General features: G+C 42.2%; 1 protein-coding gene across 1 annotated transcript in view; it reads left to right on the top strand.

The window, feature by feature from the left end:
- DHRSX (dehydrogenase/reductase X-linked) overlaps window positions 1-19,857 on the top strand; it is a 916,006-nt gene that overhangs the window by 561,875 nt on the left and 334,274 nt on the right. Inside the window, exon 4 of the mRNA XM_085622243.1 lies at window positions 3,303-3,404. Coding sequence (XP_085478369.1) covers window positions 3,303-3,404 — 102 coding nt within the window. The remainder of the gene's footprint in view (window positions 1-3,302; window positions 3,405-19,857) is intronic.

Consider the following 19,857-nt stretch of genomic DNA (forward strand, 5'->3'; position numbering starts at 1 on the left):
GTGTGGCGGAGTGCATAGTGGAGTAAAGTGTCATACAGTGGAGTGGCATCTTATAGAGTACAGTAGAGTCGAGTAATGTGCCATAAATTGGAGTGGTGTCTCGTACAGTATAGTGGAGTGCTATGTCATAATGTGCTGGAAAATCTTGTAGAGTGGAGTAGAGAGTTGTACAGTGGAGGGTCCTGGGACAGGGTGGAGCACAGAGTTGTACAGTGCAGTGTACTGGGATAGAGAAGAGTTGAGTGTCATAGAGTGGCATACAGTGTAGTACAGTTTTATACAGTGGAGTTGCATGAAGTGGAGGAAAGTGCCATCAAGTGGAGTGTCAAACAGCAGTGAAGAGTGGGATAAAGTATTGTATAGTGGAGTATAATGAAGTAGAGTCACGTAGAATAGAATGGAGTTAATTGTCATAGATTGGAGTATTATGTTGTAGAGTAGAGTGGCGTGGAGTAGAGGCATAGCATACAGTCGAGTAAAGTGTCATGGGGGAGTAGTGTGGCCGTACAGTGGAGTAATCTTGCATGATGTACAGTCTTGGAAAGTGCCGTAGAGTGGAATACAGTGGAGAGCCACATAGTGGATTGCAGTGTTATAGAGTGGAGTAGTGTGAAGTAGAACAGAGTGCAGTACAATGTGGTTGAGCGGAGTGTCATTGAGTGGAGTAGAGTTAAGTGGCATATAGTAGAAGAGAGTGGAGTAGTGGACACTGGATTAGTGTAGTACAGTAGAGTTGAGTGGAGTAGTGTGTCATTGAGTTGAGTACTGCACAGTCAGATGGAGTGGCATAGAGGGAGTTGCGTAGAGTGTCGCACAGTGGAGTAGAGTGTTGCATAGTGCCATACACTAAACTAGAGGGCTGTTGACTGGCATTGACTGTAGTACATTGTTGCACAGTAGAATGCTATAAAGTGGAGAATAGTGTGGTAGAATGGAGTGGCGTAGACTGTTGTTCCCTGGAGTACAATGTTATTGAACAGAGTACAGTGGAGTTGTGTGCAGTGGAGTTGGGTAGAGTGGAGTGGCCTGTAATAGAGTAGAGTGGAGTGGCATAGAGTGAAATATCACACAGTGAAGTGCTGTACACTGGAGTGGCGTAGAGTGCAGTGGAGTGGAGTGGGGTAGAGAAAAGTGGCGTAGAGTGGATTGGCGCAGCGTTGAGCGGGTATAGAGTTGAGTAACATACAGTGGAATAGTGTACACTTGAGAGGTGTACAGTGGAGTGGTGTTGCGTGGCGCTGCATAGATGGTGTCCATTTTACTACCAATGGACACGTTATCTTCCTGTCAAACCTGAAATATTGGCTTATCCAGTATATTTAAGTTTATTTTCTTTTCCAAAAAATCACAGGCTCCTGTAAGAGCCACCTTATATTATGTAAAATATAATTAAGTACAGTGAGAATTTTTTTACCAGTTTTGCTAGTATTGCGGTACTTCCTAGAAACTATTGTGGTAGTCTGTATGTTTGAAAAAAATATACACATATTAGATAGGAAACGACCTTTCCCACGACTACGGAACAAGGCGTTCCGGAGTCACGAAAGCTGAACAACGACTTGCCCGAACAATGACTCAGCCTTAACCATGCAAGTGTGTGGTTAAGGCTGACTCGGTCTAGTGTTCCAGCAGGGCAGATTTCGGAGGAGCGTTACATAGGAACAGGTAAGAGGGGTTCGTGGTTAGTTTTTAGGGAGTGTGGGGTTAGTTCTCAGGGGGTGGGGGTAGGGGTAAGTTTTGAGGAGGTTGGAGAAGTTGGGGTTAGTTTTTAGGGGTGCAGGGTTTGGGGTTAGTTTTGAGGGGGTGGGAGGGGTTTGGGGTTAGTTTTTAGGGAGTGAGGGGCTTGGGATTAGTATCGAAGGGTTAGGGGTTTAGGGTTAGTTTTTAGGGGTTGAGGGTTTGGGGTAAATTTTTAGGGGGTTTGGGTGATCGTGTTTGTTTTTAGGGTGTGGGGGGATTCATTTTTAGGGAGTTGAGTTAGTTTTTAGGGAGTGTGGGTGATCGTGTTTATTTTTAGGATGGGGTAATACGTTTTTAGGGGTGGGAGATTTGGGGGGAATCGGGGTAGTAGTTGGTAAGCATTTTTTTTAACACGCATTCCTTTACCATGAAAAATCCTTGTAAAGGAACGCGTGGTAAAAAAATTGCGGTTCAGACAAGATCGTGGTAATGCCCTCGTTAGGGAAGTTGTTGTTGTGGAACTCGTTGTTCCAACATACAACCATATTAAATGGCATATCCCTACAATTACTACTTTATGTGGCCTTTCTGAAGCCTAACTACAGTGCATTTATAACCTCTTCCTCTGTATTTTTTATAATAATATGCAACACAATGCCAAATCTCACTTGCTAATCCAACATGGCTGCCTTTCCACTGTGGACTATTTGTCTGTAGCCAATCATATATTGTGATGTAATCTCTATTTACCACGGTACTACAGTTACAACAGATATTACTAAGTTGTTTTGCCTTATAACTTAATAACCACTATACCAATTTAGTTGCCATGTAACAAAGGATCATCTACATAGTATACTGTACATTCCTGTAAAATTTCATTCAAATCTGTACTGATGTTTTGCTGCTACGGCCAATATAAAAAGGCTTTGTAAAATGCATCTGTTTTGGGACCTTTCTTTTGCCATTGCACCACCTCGACCAAACACCACAAAACATTCCATCATCTGCCAATGTACAGCGAAGAATAGTTCTGGATAGATTTGGGGAGATTTGTCAAATGGGTGGAAAGTTATTAAGGGACAAAAATCGTGGGAATTCCTATCTCTGGCAACCGTAACTATAACTGCAGAGTGGCTATATATAATGAAAAAGAAAGAGGTGTCCCTTAATGGAGGTTACTGATTCCTTCTGTCAGAAATAAATCTGTATGGACAATCCCTTCCTTAGTGTTGTATTGACGTTTTGACTCACACATTGATTCAAAGGGTCTCCTCAGGAAAGCAAATGCAAACATCTCAGTTCCATGCTAATCCTACACTATGTTGAGGTAGTCAGGTAATACTGCTACTTTAATGGCTCATTAACAAAGATGAGCAGTCTATAGTGAGCTATAGAAAATGATGCACGAGTCCCTCATACATAAAATGGTCTCCATTTAGCTCCAGATTACTCTTGCTGCAGTACTTTGTGTTGTTCCTCATATACATTACAGTTGTTTTCTCTGGACACATTGTTCTTTGCACATTTAGATGCATATAGACATAGCCACTATGTGGCTTTTTAAAATAACATATTTTTTTCACCAAAAGTACAAAATTAACAGTCTCTTTATTTTGCAGTTGAGTACTTACAGTGCGATTTGGCATCCATGAAGTCCATCCGTCTGTGTGTGCAGGCCTTCAGAGCTAAGAACTTGCCTCTCCATGTGTTAATCAACAATGGTAAGTCCACACTTTTAATGTAACAGTTTTCTCATCATTGTTTTCAGTTTGTATTGGAGAGTTCTCTGTAAATTTTAGTTCGTTATCACATTACATTGAATGATCAGTTCACTGTGTATATTCTTTTCAGTTTGTAAGTATTTTTCCTTTTTGATGTCTTTTTTAATAACATGTTTTTGATTTTTACGAACAATCACAAAAAGGAAAAAGACTAAAAACAATACATACACATAAAGTCAGAATACACTTGTCTTTACCCAATATTATTGCACAGATCAATAGTTTGTTGTAAGTATACTGATGTCGGCTTAAACATAGCACAGGTTGCCAGGTCCCTATCTTTTTTTCCTGATTACGAAATCGGTGAACCCTTAATTTATGGTGGAAGCGTTCCCTTGTCAATGTTGTTTGTTATTAAAAATCCTGAAGAAATCTCTTGTTTTAAAGTGTGAAAGAAAAAAATCTGTACTCTGTGATTTTTTACCTTCCAAGAGATAGGCTGATCTTGAACTCAGTAGTTCTAATATGACAAAAAGGGGAACTGGAGAAAAATTACATCAATCTTACATAAAGTAGGTGAAATTGCTGATTAGTCTCTGTTTAATCTCTGTGAATAACCCATGATAATTTCTTAATGCCATGCATTTATTTATACTTTCTTTTTCTATAAGTGATAGGCCGACAATTAGCCTTTCTTTTCTTCTCCTTCCCCAATTCCTAATGCAATGTAAACAGAACAAACTATGCACTATGCACTTTTTATGTATCTAGTCAGCTTGTATTTTATTGTTGCCATTAAGTAAAAAGTGATTTTGTGCTATTTTTTCACCTATTCCAGTAAAGAGTTCTCCAACTCAGTATGCTCTGTCCCCTTAGTTTTCTGTTTTAAAAGATATGATACGACCCCTAATTCAGCCTTTATACCAACACCATGTCCATGTCCCCCACTGTAGTCATATCATTGTCATCAAAGACATTTTTTATTTACAGTTTTACCCGTTCTACATATTTTGTATCTGAGAGAACACATGGATGGAGTCTCCATAGCTTGTCACATTTGAATCATCAAGGGTTATTGAGCAGATGATGGAACGTATTGTGGTGCTTTCATCAAATAAAAAATAATGAAGTCTTTAAGTGGAGCAATGGACGTTAAAAACTCTGTGAAGTCTCTTACAAGTTTACCAACCTGCATATGTCTTTAAACCTTTGAGAAGAATCCAGTCCCCTTTTATCCTTTGTATTGCTCAGCACTAAAGTTTAAATGAGTGCAAAAGGCTGAATAAAAATCACACATAGTCCCGCCTCCTCTGCTGACCACATTTTGAGATATCAAATTAATCAGGTAAAGCTAACATGTTTGGCAGATATGCATTTACAATGGGGAAGGGCCTCTTATTTATCAAACAGTAAACTATCAGTAACATTGCCATTTAACCTAATTTCATTTAGTTTTTCCTAAATAATTCAGTGGGTGTGCTCTCAGAAGAGATATCTAGTGCTGAAGAACAACTTGCTCAGACACAACAGGAGACAGACTACCCAACAGCATTAGAGGATACACACTCCAAACGGCGCTGTAACTCCCTTGTCTGGTTATGCGCAGCCATCTTCTCATTTCCAAACTCTCCCAGATTCTCAGGAGGTCCAGAGTAAACCTACCCCTTCCCATTCTCAAGGTCTTGGAGTATTCTTCAGAGGTGGTAGGGAGGAAATTGGGGCTAGGCCCAAAAAAAAAAGGGGATACCTTCTCAAGGCCAGGTAATGGGCAGTACAAATACTAGAGGTGCTAAAAAGGGGCTACCATTAGTAACTCCGGAGACAAGCATGACACAGGAACTCCTTTTAAAAATGGGACTTAAATTTGTAACTGCTTTCGATGCCCTTAACATGAGAATCACTAAGTTGGAGGAAACAGTGGGAACCTTAGGAAAAGCGGTGGGGACCCTGTGAGAGCAGTTGGGAACCACTGTATTGAAAGTATCTCCTCCAGCAACCCCCCTTCCAGGCCATAGTTCTTCTTCTATTGTGGTCGGGAACAAGGAAATTCCTCTACCCCAAATATTAGATCAGGTTGGTAAAAAGAGGTCTTTCGGTAGCAATACTCGAAATCCCCCCCATTCCTCATTTCCATCAATGGCTACCCACGTATCATCTGACTCAAACGAGACCATAGCGGGTAAACCCACAGGAGACTCGCATGGGACAAATCTAGAATTAAACACACCAAGGAGAGACCCCCAATTGCCATCCAGGTCTCACTGGGGCCCCATCCCTTGTGATGCCACTCTCCAACTCCCCCCCAGCATGCACCCCATATGTTTTGGTCCCAGCCAATGTAACTCCTCTAAAACACTCTGAATTAGAATCTTACTAGCAAATTAAAAGCAAGTTGATTGGTAGAGAGGATTCCAAACTTCTCTAGCCAGCCATTGTTTGAGGAGATCATAATGGTCAGAAGAGTAGGATGGATTGGGAACACTCATGAAGGGGACTGAATTGTAGTTAATTTTTGTAATGTTCATAGGGTGGGCATCATTTTGAACAAGTTTATGACTAATGCAGCCACCTCTAGTAGAATTATAGAGCTATCACAGTTTTTTTTATAAACCCATGAAGGGGGGAGAATCGGCTATGGGGGCTCAAACCAGCACTGAGGCAGAGACCTGATTACAATGCTTTTCAAACACAAACCCCTTCATACCCTTGAGTAACTGTTATGAGCTATTGAGAGGGTTGAACTATCAGGACTGACTGGATGGTAAAGCCTACCATATTGTTTCCGCCAGAGTCAGTACCTTGACAAGGGAGTTGAAAGTATTAAGTTGGATCATTGCGGGTGTGCAAGGGAAATTTGGGGATTCTGAATTGATCAAGATTCTTAATTCCCAAGACATTATTAGTCTTCAGGAGGTGTGGGACTCGGAAGGGGAGTTACACCTAGATGGTAGCACCTCTTTTAGCATTAAGGAAATCCCATCCTCGTGCAGGTGAGCCAGAGGGGGTCTAGTTACCTTTATCTAACTAGATTTGGGATACAAGGCAAAAGTTATTACCTCTAACTCCCCCTTTTCCCTTGGTATCCATTTGCCCCTTGAAAATAACTTGACCATCCTTTTCATTAATGTTTATAATGCCATTGATGGGAGAGAAACCACAGATGGGAAACAGCCTTTACAACGAGGCTTCAAGCACACCTTCTGTTTCACCGCAAGCTGAACAGCGCTTGCCTGAACCACGCATATTTGTGGTTAAGGCAGTCGGCATTCTAGCTTACTAAGTGGGCACGGAAAGGAACCAGAAGAGAGGACCTGCACATAGGACGGGAATGTGGCGAGGTAAGTTGGGCTGGGGCTAGAGTGGTGGGTTTTAAGGGAGGGGTCCGGTTTTAGGGATCAGGTTGGGGGGGCTGAGGTGGTAGGTTTTAAAGGAGTGGCTGGTTTTAGGGATCAGGGCGGGGGGGCTGGGGTAGGGGTAGGTTTTAAGTTAGGGGCAGAGTTTTAGGGCTCAGGGCAGGGGTAAAGGGGGACTTTTCTGGGTAGGGGGGGATCTGGGTAGGTTTTAAGGTAGGTTCAGTTTTCAGGGCAGGGGGAAGTTTTTAGGGCTCAGGGCATGGAGAGTCAAGTCGAGATAGTTAAAGGTGTTAGGGGTGGGGTCATTTTTATGGCTTGAGGGGTCAGGTTATAGGGCAGTGGCCAGATTTTAGGGCTCAGGGTGGAGGGGGTGGGGTGTGAACTTTACTTCACATCCCTTTACCAAACATGCCTTTACTATGAACTTGCATGTTAAAGATATGCGTGGTAAAGAAGTGCATTGTTTAGATGCTTTAGTTGTTGGGGTGCATGGTAGAGGCACTCGTGGTTCAGCCATGTGTTTATCTGTCATATAACCACCACAGATATTTCAGGGGAACATGGCTAGTTTTTAAAAGGCTTCTCTATTTCTAGTCCCTCTCAACATACAGTGCTAGTGATATCCTCCTTTCATGTAGAGAATGTCATTTGTATGCTCCTACGGTCCTTGAGGGTGCTATACTGCACAAGGAGATTTCCTAAGGTTTTAGACTATAACCTGGTCAGTTTACTTAGTAAAAGAAACTTAGAGGGGACTGATGGTGTACCTACTTGTAAAGGTCCAGGGAAAGGGTCCACTATTGATTATATTTTCATCTCAGCTGGCTTTTTCCCTACCCTGAGTAGGTTTGCAGCAAAATTGAATGTCCACAGTGACCGCAATCCCCTCTTTGCTACCTTTCTATGGGAGAAGAAACAGTTAGATCCACGCTCCTATTATAAAGCCCAGGCCACTACTAAAGACCAGGGACATAGACTGAAGTGGGATAAGGCATCCCAGAGGCCTTTAATCCTGAAATGGCATTGGCCTTTCAGTATGATTTTCAGATTTGCCTGGCTGATGAGTCCCCGGAGGACAGCATTCTTAAGGCATTTGCATGATTTGTGGTTATATCAAGTCAGCCCTTACCAAACCGGGGATGGCAGGTCCCCCTTTGCCCTATAGATGGTTCAGCAAGAAGTGTATGAGGACCCAGAAGAAGCTTTTAGTGATGCTAAAAAAAATACTTCAAGACATACTAGAGGTCAAAAGGTGCAGGGTCTCCTATAGAGTGGCGCATAGGGATAGGGCAAGTCACTTAAAGAATGAACTTGGGGGGAGGGACATGTTGATAGCGAGTAACCTGAAAGACAGCACTTTGTTCTAGAGAGTTGTAAACCACCCTTTTTAGAAAGAAGAACAGCTATCTGATCAGGCAGCCACAGTGCCAGCCAAGGCCTGGGTGACCCACTTTTCAGCCCTTTATGACAGTGAGTTCTCAGAGTTACCCACCTTGACAGTTCAAGAGGCTGACAGATTTATAATAAATTGGGATTAAGTGAGAGACGCAGTTCTATCCTTACCCGTAGGCAAGTCCCAGGGAGCTAATGGGATACCGGGGGATTTGCTGAGTCCTTAGTGGACCTGTGGGTACCTGTTATGACCCTCCATGTGAACAAGGCTATCCAATGATCGTTACCAGAGGCTGATGAAACGCTGTAATACTACCAGTGTACAGAAAAGGGGACTGAGCTGACCTGCCCTGCTACAAACCAATTTTGTTAGTGGACTTAGAGGTTAAAATCTTAGGACGGTCATCTTGGAGAGACTGACTAGCTGTGTCAATGAGAATAACATCTTATCTGATCTACAATACCTGTTCAGACCTGACAGGGGAACAGTGGAGCAGAACCTAAATTAAACTTATTAATCTCCAAATACACAAAGTCTTGTACAGTTGGCCTTTATGGACCTCAGGTCAGCCTTTGACAAAGTAAACAAAGACATGCTCTGGGTGAAGCTAGGGTCTATGGGGGTTGATTCAGCCCTCATCACCTTCCTGAGAGATCTTCACAACATCCTCACAGATTCAGTAAGATTTGGAACTGATTGAGAATGCACTCAGCTTTTAATTTAAAGAGAGGTGTATGACAGGGCTGTATCCTTGCGCCATTTCTTTTTAATTTATATGTTAATCGCCTGGAGCGGGCGTTATCTGTTTGTGGTCTTGATGTATCCAGACCAGGTCCAAGATCGATTCCCGCTCTTTTACATATCCGGAGATGTTGTGCTGATTGCCCGCACCGCCAAAAGCCTTTAGCGCCTTTTAGACTTATTTATTGTTTTTATGGACAGTATGGACCTGTCCACTAACTTTAAAAAAATCGAATTTTATAGTGGTTGACCCTAAGAATAATAAAACATCTAGTTTTGCAGCCCAGGGACAGAACTTAAGCAGGGTGGGTACCTTTTCAATCCTGGGGATCCTTTTAAATTATGGTCTTAGTTGGCAATTGCTGATCAAGAAAAATGTAGGGAATCTAAAGAGGGCTATCTCTGGTTTGAACGACTTTGCTGGTCATCTAGGACATAAGCCACCACTACTATTGAGTGACGTATACAAAGCCAAATGTATTCTAATGGCCACCTTTGGATATGATCTGGGGATATACCCTTTTTGATCAAATCCAGGTGACAGAAAACAAGTTCTTAAGTGGTCTTTTGGGCGTAGGACAAGGTATCCCAGCTGAGATTGTGCACAAAGAACTGGGCATGAGCTTTATTACGGACATTATTTGCATTCGCCCTCTGTTATTTTGGCGTTCAGTTTGGTATAAGGAGGAATTACAATTATTCAGATTAATCCTCTAGGACTGCCTGACCTTGGATAACATGCTTCATACACCTTGGCTCCATTATGAAGACCAACTTTAGAGCCCTAGGGAGACCAGGGTTATTTTCTGATCCTAAGGGCATCGATAAAAAGATCTTGCTTGAGTAATCAGGCCTTCTCCCTCAGGGTGGCGGTAGAGTGGGAGGACTCTAATCTAACCAAGCAGGTGATGCACCAGTATATTATGGTAAAGTCTCCTAGTGGGATCAAACCTCATCTCCTTCTGGAAACGTCCAACCACCATCAACATCTACTGACTTATTCTAGATTTGGCATATTTAATCAGAGACTGTTCTCAAAAGGTATTTGGTACAAACCATCTAACTTGCCGCCCTGCACTAGTGATAATGTTTCAGGTTGTGATACTATGAACATTGTTCTTATCTGTCCCAAATTTATTTCTATCACCCATAAGTATATAAGGCCTCTTTTGCTGTCAACGGATCTGAGGCTAGTGAGACCTGCATTTTTATATCTGCAACTTTTATCTGTATCTAAAATATGTTTTTGTGTGTCAAGTCTGTAGCCTTCTGTCAACATGTTTTAGTCCGAATTGTTGACTAGGTTGCTATCTTTTTCAGTACCTTGAGTGTTGTTTATGGCTGTCTGCAGGATTTTTCATTTCTCCCCATTATTGTTTTTTATATTTGATATCGTATTTTAGTATCATTTTTTTCTTCATATTTCTGTATTGATGTTTGATGAAATGTGGTTGAACTGTACAGTTGTATGATTTTTTGTCATAAAAATCAATAAAGTTGAATGATGATGATGATAATGACTAAGCAACTATGACGGTGAAGAAAATGGTTCATTTAGTTGGCAATTGTTTTTTATACCAGGGTCATTAATGTTTATGAGGATTTTTTCCATGTATAATCTTTTGACAGTTAAAGAGATTAAGTGTTCGGAGAATTATTGTACCAAGCTTAGGGAATAACCTCAAGAGAACGCCGAACTCGTTTAGGATATAACCAGCTGAAGGAGTGAGGAAACTAATTTATTTGCAAAGAACATGTCTGTACAATAAGAGAGCAAGTGTAAGACATGGGTATCTTCTGGATTATCAACGAGAACATTGATATCCCCAAGAATAAGGCATTTTTATTATTAGTAGAGTATTCGGTGATTAATTAAACAAAGTCCAGGAGAAACTTAAAATGAGTATTAGGGGAACGATAAACTACCAACAAGCTTAATGGAAAATGTCTGATCTTCGGCAATAATACCAGAAGAGAGCGAAGCTAATTCTATAGGGTGACTCCTAAGCTGGATATTAACTGAATTTATTTACCGGTAATGTTTGTAGGATGAGTCTAGAAATCTTATGAGGATTTAACTTTTTAACTTGGAATGGAGGTAAGATGAGCTCCTATCTGAGACTGTGCAATGAACGAGGCACAAAACCTTGCCCTCCATTCAATTGGTAGTAATAAAACTGTCTTACATAGGTGTTAACTGGCCCTAAGGGTATGCTTTCAAAATCAGCATGGCAAGTTTATTTGTCAACTGCCATGGTTTCATTGTGTTTATATCAAGTCAAGTCAAGAAAGCTTTATTCAACGATTGTCATAAAAGCATACAAAATTTATATATATACACAATTACAGACGACATATTAAAATAGTTTAAGACAATAAATAAAGGCATTTGCAGAAAGATTGACATTTCAGGGTATAGGGGTGGTTACCCCTCCAACATTTTGCTCCTAATCACCCATGCCCTTCCAAGGAACTTGGCAACAGATATGTAGACAAATGGGATTTCAGCAGAACGCAAGATACGCACTGCCACCTTAGCATTTCTGGTACCCAGCTGTCGGCACATTGATTTTAACCAGAACTGGCGGGGAATTACATAGGATGGACATTGAAACAGGAAATGATTGACCGATTCAATAGGTGCAGTACAGCCAGGACAGTTAAGCACGTTAGACACGGCCCATCTAGATGTAAACTCTCTTACTGGGAGACTGCCAACCCTGAATTGAAAGTATAGCTTCCTGTCCAAAGGATTTGTAATGTCATCCCAAAAAGGTGCCAAAGAAATGGTATCCTTAAAATCAAGAAAGATACCAGACAATGAGAGCGGGGCTGTGGATCTAAAAATTCGGGTTGCTACCTTTTCCCAATATAAAGCCTTCAGTACTTGCTTAGACGGGAAGCTAACGTTTAGTGGATCCTCCCACAATATTTTTAAGCCCAGGTCCTGGAACGAGTCACGCAGTCTACGGAGCCACTTGACCTTATGAAAGGTGTCCAATTTAATAATATCCATAAGGCCAAGAGCAAAGAGCCTAAGTTCAGGAGTCACCCATAGGCGCCGCCAATATAATACGGGGCGAAATAGGGCAATTAATGCTATTGGCCTTATACCTAGGTCATAGGACAGGGGGCAAAGGGGAGTACTCTGAGGTAGTTTAGTAAGATTCCTTAAGAATCTATTTTCAGAGGTAGATAGTTTATATACATTATCAAATCCCCACAACTCGACTCCGTAGAGCGCAGCACCAACCACTTTACCATCGTACACCCGAAGTGCAGGGTTGATGGGTTTAGTCAGGGATTTGGTATGTTCTTTACTTAACGCGCCAGAGAGCTGGGAGTGTTTAAGGGATGCCAAATCTACTTGCTTTTTCCATCCCAGATCATGTTGAATGCAAATACCTAGATAAGTAAAATCTTGAACCTGGTCCAATGGCATATTATTCATATATATTTTACTTTTAAAAGATTTGGACTGATTAAAAGACATACATTTAGATTTTAAAACATTAATTTCAAGGCCGCGGGCTGAGCAGAAGTCCTCAAAAATGCCTAATGACTTCTGTAAACCGCTCGGTGTTTTAGAGATTATAAGACAATCGTCAGCAAACATTAAAATAGGAATTTTTCCACCTGCCAAAGAGGGGGCATCGACATTTGCATCTATTAATAATTTGGCCACATCATTAATATACAAGGAAAATAAAGTTGGTGCGAGTACGCATCCCTGTCTGACCCCCTTCTGGATAGGAAACTGTTTGGTCACTTGGCCGACACCACCCCATCTAATCTGTGCAAAATTATCTGCATGGAGTCTGGCGATTAGGGAGATTAGAACAGCAGGCATCCCCATCTTATCTAAAACAGCCCATAGGGATGCCCGGGGGACAAGATCAAAGGCTGTGTTTATATCATAAAGACACTCATAAAGAACTTACAATGATATAGGCATTAAAGATTTACAACCCAGAGAAGTAAGTTTGATGATGAGTGGATTGATTTGAGGAAGTGTTTGGGGACGCTTAAATTACATTTGCATAGTTTTATCAAATTAGAAATATCTAGTTCAAATTACATAATTGTGTTGAACATGTTTTCTTGGTTACATAGTAGTTTCAGTGGTGTGAGATTATCCTCTGTCTTATACTCACCTGGTTAAAAATGCGGAGACGATGCTGGACCTCAAATCCCATCCTGGGGCAGCGAATTGAAACAAGTAACTACAACCTTATTTCACCTACTACCCCTGAGGAGATGGGGTTTGGAATAAAACAAAAAAAAGATAGACCTGCGTCACTGGATCTGTTCTCATGTCTTCTGACACTGCACAGGAGGATCTATATCCTCTGGACCTTTTAGTGTAATAATAGGTGCAGTGCACTAGAAGCAACAAGAAAAGTTGTTTACTAACAGTTCTCGGTAAATAGTGCTTAAACTGTTATATACAATAATAATAGCACTTACAGGCTTCCTCACAAATTATGCTTGAGAGCAGATACAATTAAAAAGTAATCTGGAGTTTCTGGCACTCACAATGTTCTGATCAAACCTGAATATATGAAATGTACGCTCAAAGTCTTTCCAGGTTCGTGATACCAAATGGGTTAATAAACAATGACGTTTAGACTTTTAGTTCCTGTGGAAATAAAGTTTGGAGTGCTCACAAGAAAAGGTGTCTGGAGTGCTTTGACTTTTTTTATGTTTTGACTTTTAGAAACTTAGAAATAAATAATGTCTGATTCCCAAAAATGGGTTTTCACCTTCAAAGAACTCAGTCTTGGCTTAATCTCCAAACATATCTATGGATTAGTGCGCACTAACCTGAGAATCGAGTACTTTGTCTTGTCTTTAATTCTTCAACTGAAGACTGGAGAAAAACTGGAGTGTGAAATCTGGAGAAAGACTGGAGTGTGTGGTGCAAGAAGCCCAAGAAGATAGAATCGTAGCACTGGACGCGAAGATACTGGAAACATCGACGATGTTCTGGGCACGAACACACTGTAAACATAGATCGAGTCAGGATGACAGGATGAATCGGAAGGCTTAGAACACTTGAGCACTGGGGGTTCCAGGCAACTCAGAAGGTGATTGCTGGGAAGATGCATGCGCAGGACTGAAACGAGGCCAAGCCCTGACCCAGGTTCAGAAGGGGATTATAGACCCGATGGAAGAGAATGTTCCAGAAGGGCATGTGACTCACATGGAAGGCCAGAGAGTTCCAAAGGAAACCTGGGAGAGAGAACATGTTAAAATAACAGATTTGAACTTTTTTTAATGGTTGATACAAGTGACGTTTGGAATCAATTAACCATGGCCAGCGGAACTAAAGTTCATTAGCCGTTGGTGTCAATAGGTCAAGACAGTTGGCACCAATAACCAAGGCAGGTGGAACAAATAAGCATAAATGTTACTGTCATGGGTAATGGCGGGTGGAGCTAATTAACCAGGAAAAACTTTTGGTTGGTCTCACAAAGAGATTCTGCAAGCAAGGAACTGAAATATTCACCCTATCTCACGACTGGTAGTTGTCCAGACATTGCCTGGACATCATTGAAAGCATTATCTGAAACTCTTATTTTAGTATGTCGACTAGTGGGCGGTATTTTTAGTACCTGGTAAATACCAATGACCTGGGTGTGGTAAATCCCTACTTTTCCAAGTTTTGGTCTTAGGACCTAGACACAACATACCGATTCTGTATTTATTGCACCGAAATCCATATGTATTGCCTTTTTACCTGTAGGAAGAAAGTGAGGTTGTGACAAGTATCTCAGAACTTAGAATTTTGATCCCTACCCAATTACCTGTTTGCACTAGAATCAGAATGTAACTTCCTTGTCATAATCAGAACCTAAATATAGTGGTTCAGAACGATATGGAAACACGCTGCAATAAGAATAGCTCTCTTCATGTGTCACTTGTTAGCCCCCTCAACACTTTATTCCCTGCCTTCTTTCTTTCCTGTTGGCCAGATATCTGAGGCCTGCTATTTACAAGGTGTACTTGCGCCTCACCTGTTGCCAGAAGGCGGTGCCCTCACTCTCACCATGCCCTCCATTCCTTTCTCGTAGACTCACCTTTCAATATTATCTGTATCAGAGCTTTGAGGCAGTCTCACATCAAACACAACTATAAAAATAATCAACATAAAATAAGTACAATATTATTTCAGCACTGCAAATCGGTCAATTGTGTCTCCTTGTTTCCCTGTTTGTACAAAGAAAAGTCTGCTCTTCAGTAATCGCAACTTGGAAGAAAAATGGCTCATTTATCACCCACACATAATCATGTTTATCACCAGAGTAAAATAGTTGCTAGTTTACATTACATTATTTACATCGTGTGTGATTTAAATTTCACTGTTTTACTACTGAAAGAAGCCTTGTGTTTTTAAAAATGACATACTTCCTGGCGATGTGCCTGACGGCCAGGCACAAGGGTTCATTTGCTGAATTACAATGACCCTTGCCTCGCTTCTGAAAATGAAAGCAGCTTGAATGCTAATGCAAAAAGAATGTCTGCCACTCAGCAGCATTTCTCAGCATACCTGGAAACAGAGGCTGCCTTATCTGTTTTCTGATGGAGTCTGTGACAGCATGCCCTGAATAACAATGTCTCCCTGTGAGGGCATTTGCAGAAATAATACATTTTTCTGCAACGAGCACAACACAAACTACTTGGATATTTCCCCGGCTCAGAAAAAAAAACAATCACCGTTTTGCTACTGCTCGATAAATCCATATTGCACAGGCAACGTGTTTTTTTAGATTTGGAGACCTAATGGGCTTCTCTCTCATTTCACTGCTGTGAAATAGGAGTGAATGCAGAGTGATATCCAACATGGCAGCAGAAACAACTGTTGGTTGCACCTTGTCTGTGAAGCCAATTTTCGGGAAAGGAACATTTCTGTAGTGTTGAATATGGTCCTCATCATGAGAATAATGAACACTCTTTCGTGACTGCTCTAAGGTAGGATCAGAGAAGCTTTGTGTGTGTATTTGGGCAAGTACATTCAACCCTGCGATTCAGGGGCACTCCCCCTCTGCAAATCCTACTTGGCCATTATATCTAAACAACTGACTTTGAGAGTAGGCCTGAAACCAATGCCTGTAAGAGGGAAGGACTCATAGTATCGCCATTGGCACCCCTCAGTCCCCCCTCCAACATAATACGTTACCCAATAATATCACACACTCAGACTGTTTGATTGGGTACAAAATGCTGCAGTTTTATTACATAGACGTTATGTAATAGGTGGGTTATCTTACGGGCGATCCAAGGGCAGGCAACCAACTGGGCCGCCTGCCTGCCTGATGAGCCGGGCAGCACTGGGGCGAACCCCGCCTTGCTGCCGTCCAAGTGATTCTCTTCCAGGATCACGTGACCGTTGGTACCTTCTACTCACGCCCCTTCCTGGGGCGGAGCGTAGCATAGCAAACCCCCGGTTGTTCAGGCCCACAACCGCCCGAAGGACTAGCGGGGTGCCGACACGGCTTCCGGGACCCTCCCCTGAGGCTCCTCGGATTTGGCTCTGGCACCCCCTATGGTGCCGCGCAGAGGTACCCTTGGTAACGGCCTGCTTCCAGATCGCCCTGTAACTCCGCCTGCAACGAAAAAAGGAAATATTAGAATCTTCTCACCCCCACCTGCCAACCACGCCGGGTAAGCGGTAGGGAGGGATGAGGCGTGTGAGGGGACAAGAGGATGCCAGCATGGTGGGGGAGGGCTAAATAGCCTCTCCCCACACCCAGAGGAACCCCGGAAGTGACGCCCCTCGCGTCACTTCCGGGCAGGAAAGAGGAGAGGGACACCGGCCGGAGTCCCTGCCCCCCGGGAGGGGGGGGGGGCGGGGAGGGGTGACCGGTGCCCAGGCGACACTAGGGCGCCGACCGCTCTAGTGGCCCCCTGCGGGGGCCGCGGTCAGTGGCAAACTCTTAAGCTACCTACAAATACTGGCAGCAGGTAAGAACCACACAGTCACAGAATCTTAGAACCCCAGACACTCACAGCATATCAAAACCCACTGTCACCGAACAGAGCCACAGAAACTGCCTATGCACAAGACCTACATTGAAAGAGAAAGATAGACGGGGCTAGACAAGCTTTTATAATAGATAGATCCGACATCTCTTTAAAACATGGTGGGAAATGATGGAGAAAACTAGAGACTTTTAGCTTTAAAGAGAAATTGTAAAGGCAAAAAAGGTTAAAATTTGAATTAAAGATCCAAATTCAAATCAACTTATTGAAGACACAGGGGAATTCAAAAAGTTTGTTTAGATTATTATACTATACTATATCAAGAATCACAGCTAGGTGGCTGTAGTGTATAGTCGGAGTGAGGGTCACGTGACACGCATGACCCCACTCTTCTTATATGTACAATTGTTCACGAGCTTTGTTTATATTTGACTGCTGTTCTACGAGCATGGCTAAACAGCTGTTATGAGTGTCCTGATAACGTGAACAGTTGCACTCTGGACTCATGGCAGCTGGACGGCTCAGTTTGTGGGTGCATCATTGTGTTGAATAAATCTGCTTTACCTCACTCACTTCCCGAGTCCTTAAGCACAACTTGGCGACGAGCAGGATTCGGATTCTGTCCCCTGCACCCACCGCCGAGATTTGAATTCTGCCTCAGCGTGGGATTACCTGCAGGTTAACATTGCTGTCTGCTACCTTTGTGTGTCTCTTCCGTAGCAGCACTTTCTCCGGCTCCCTTCCAGTCCTGGATTCCTCCGCTGATTATTTATTTTCCTTAAAACAAGATACAGTGAACCCCTACGCGCTCCTGCTTGGTAACTCAGGATTTGGCTCAGGCTATCTCATGTCCGTTGCCATAGTAATGTTTGGTCAATGCTGCCTACGCGCATTGCCATAGCCACGCTCATTTGTTTGATGCTGTCCAGCCTTCATTCACAAGGAGCCATGAATCTGTTAAAGGCACAGCGCTCCTTTCCTCAAAACTAAGGATTACATGTTGCCTCCGCTGTGCTTTGCTACCTTTCTCTTCTACTTCTCCCTGCCACTGCTCATGGGGAAGCCAAGGATACATTTATTTACATCTCTTTCTCCCTTAAAGGCACAGCGCTCAATTATTAGTAACCAAAGACACCAATTCAAAACCATCTGCACAAAACAATTAATTAGCTTCCACCTTATCCCAAGGCTAAAAAAAAATGTATAACAATTTTCACTTTGACCTATCGTACTACTTATTTGTCTTTGCTTCAGCTTCACTCTTACTTATGGCTTCCACACAGCTGTTCCAAAAGCCTGCCCCATTCTTACAGTAAACCACTCATTAAATGGCGCCAGTGGCTAAGAGAATGTTAAAATTATCTCATCACAATTGATGCAGTGAAATATTCTCCAGCACGTAAAGTAGCCATTTTGTGTGGGTGCATTGAGATTGCTGCACAACAAGTGTTTACAATCTTCCCCAATTTCCAGCACCAGGTGGTTCAGGTGACGACTGGGACATCTATAAAGAGGCTTTAGAGTGCATGGGGAACAATATCCTGAAGAACCTACTATTGTACTTGAACGTCACAATTTCTTTAAGCGCAAGCAGAGTCCTGATGAGGGTGTGGAAGAGTGTATTGCTGAATTAAGAATCCTAGCGGCAACGTGTGATTTTAGTGCAACTACAGACACGTGCATTAGAGATTAATTCATTTTTTCATGTTTTTCAAATAAAAAATCAAGAAACTTTGCTTAGCTGCAGAAGTCCCAGTTTAATGGAAACAGTTGATATTGCGAAAGGAATAAAATGCGCCATGATTTCTTCAAAAGTGCTCCAAGAAAGCTACTCACTCCATAGCATACATATGGTCGAAGACAAATCGCTGTGTGCAGTAAGCATCGGAAACACGTTTTCAAAACAACCTTCCAGGAAGAATCTCATGTGGTGTTTCAGGTGTGGTTCAAGAAACCACGTTGGTAATTTCCCCAACTGTCCAGCTTCTGGCAAAAGATGTTTATCCTGCAAAAAATTAGGACATTTTCAAGCCGTGTGTAGAGGAGAAAAAAGGTTCACCATAGTTAACAGTGTAGAGATTAATGAGGATATAGACAGTTGTTCTGAAAAACTGAACAATGTAGTTTTCACTATCTAATGCAATTTAGTTGACGTATGCAAAGTCAAGGGGCCTTGGTTCGAAGTGATTATTGGGGTCGTTCCCATGCAAGTAATTGCTGACTCCCCTATCACTATATTATCAGACGTCACTTTTCATGCAAATTGGGGTGATGGTGTTATCCTTACCCAGTTTGATGTTGACCCAAAAGCCTTTAGAGAAACAGAAATTGATATGTTGGGTTATTTCCATTCCAGGTTAGAATGGCGTACATTCATCAAAGTATATGTTGGTCTCTAGGGTAGAAATATCACAGGTTGGCAAGATTTAGCAAAAATGGGTCTGTACCTCAAACCGGTCTTGGTGATATTCCATCTGATTATTATGATTACATTGATGCGGAGGATGGAAATGTGGCTAACCTTTCCATGTCAGAACCTTGTATCAATAACATCTTTGATCAATTTCCTTGAGTCTTTCGTAACAAAGTTGGCAACGCCATTGGTTTTGAGCATGAGATTCGACTCAAACCCAATGCTCAACCAGTGATACACAAAGTTCACACTTTACCATAAAGTGCCACAGAGGAGTTGAAAAAGGTATTAAAAAATGTGTGCGCTGAGAGCGTCATTGCGACTTGTGATTCCTCCGAATGGGTCTCCCCCATAGTTTTGGCCTGTAAAAGGTCAGGAAAGGTCAGATTATGTGCCGACTTGCGCTTACTCAATCATAACATCTTGGTGGATTGCCATCTCTTACCCAAAATCCATGACTTATTGGCCAATTTGAGCGGGGTCAAGTACTTTTCCATATTAGATCTCAAGTTGGCATACCATCAAATTCCTCTTTCCGTCAAATCACAAGAGCTCACCACATTTGTACCC

Source organism: Triturus cristatus, chromosome 8 (assembly GCF_964204655.1).
Source record: "Triturus cristatus chromosome 8, aTriCri1.1, whole genome shotgun sequence".
NCBI lineage: Eukaryota > Metazoa > Chordata > Amphibia > Caudata > Salamandridae > Triturus > Triturus cristatus.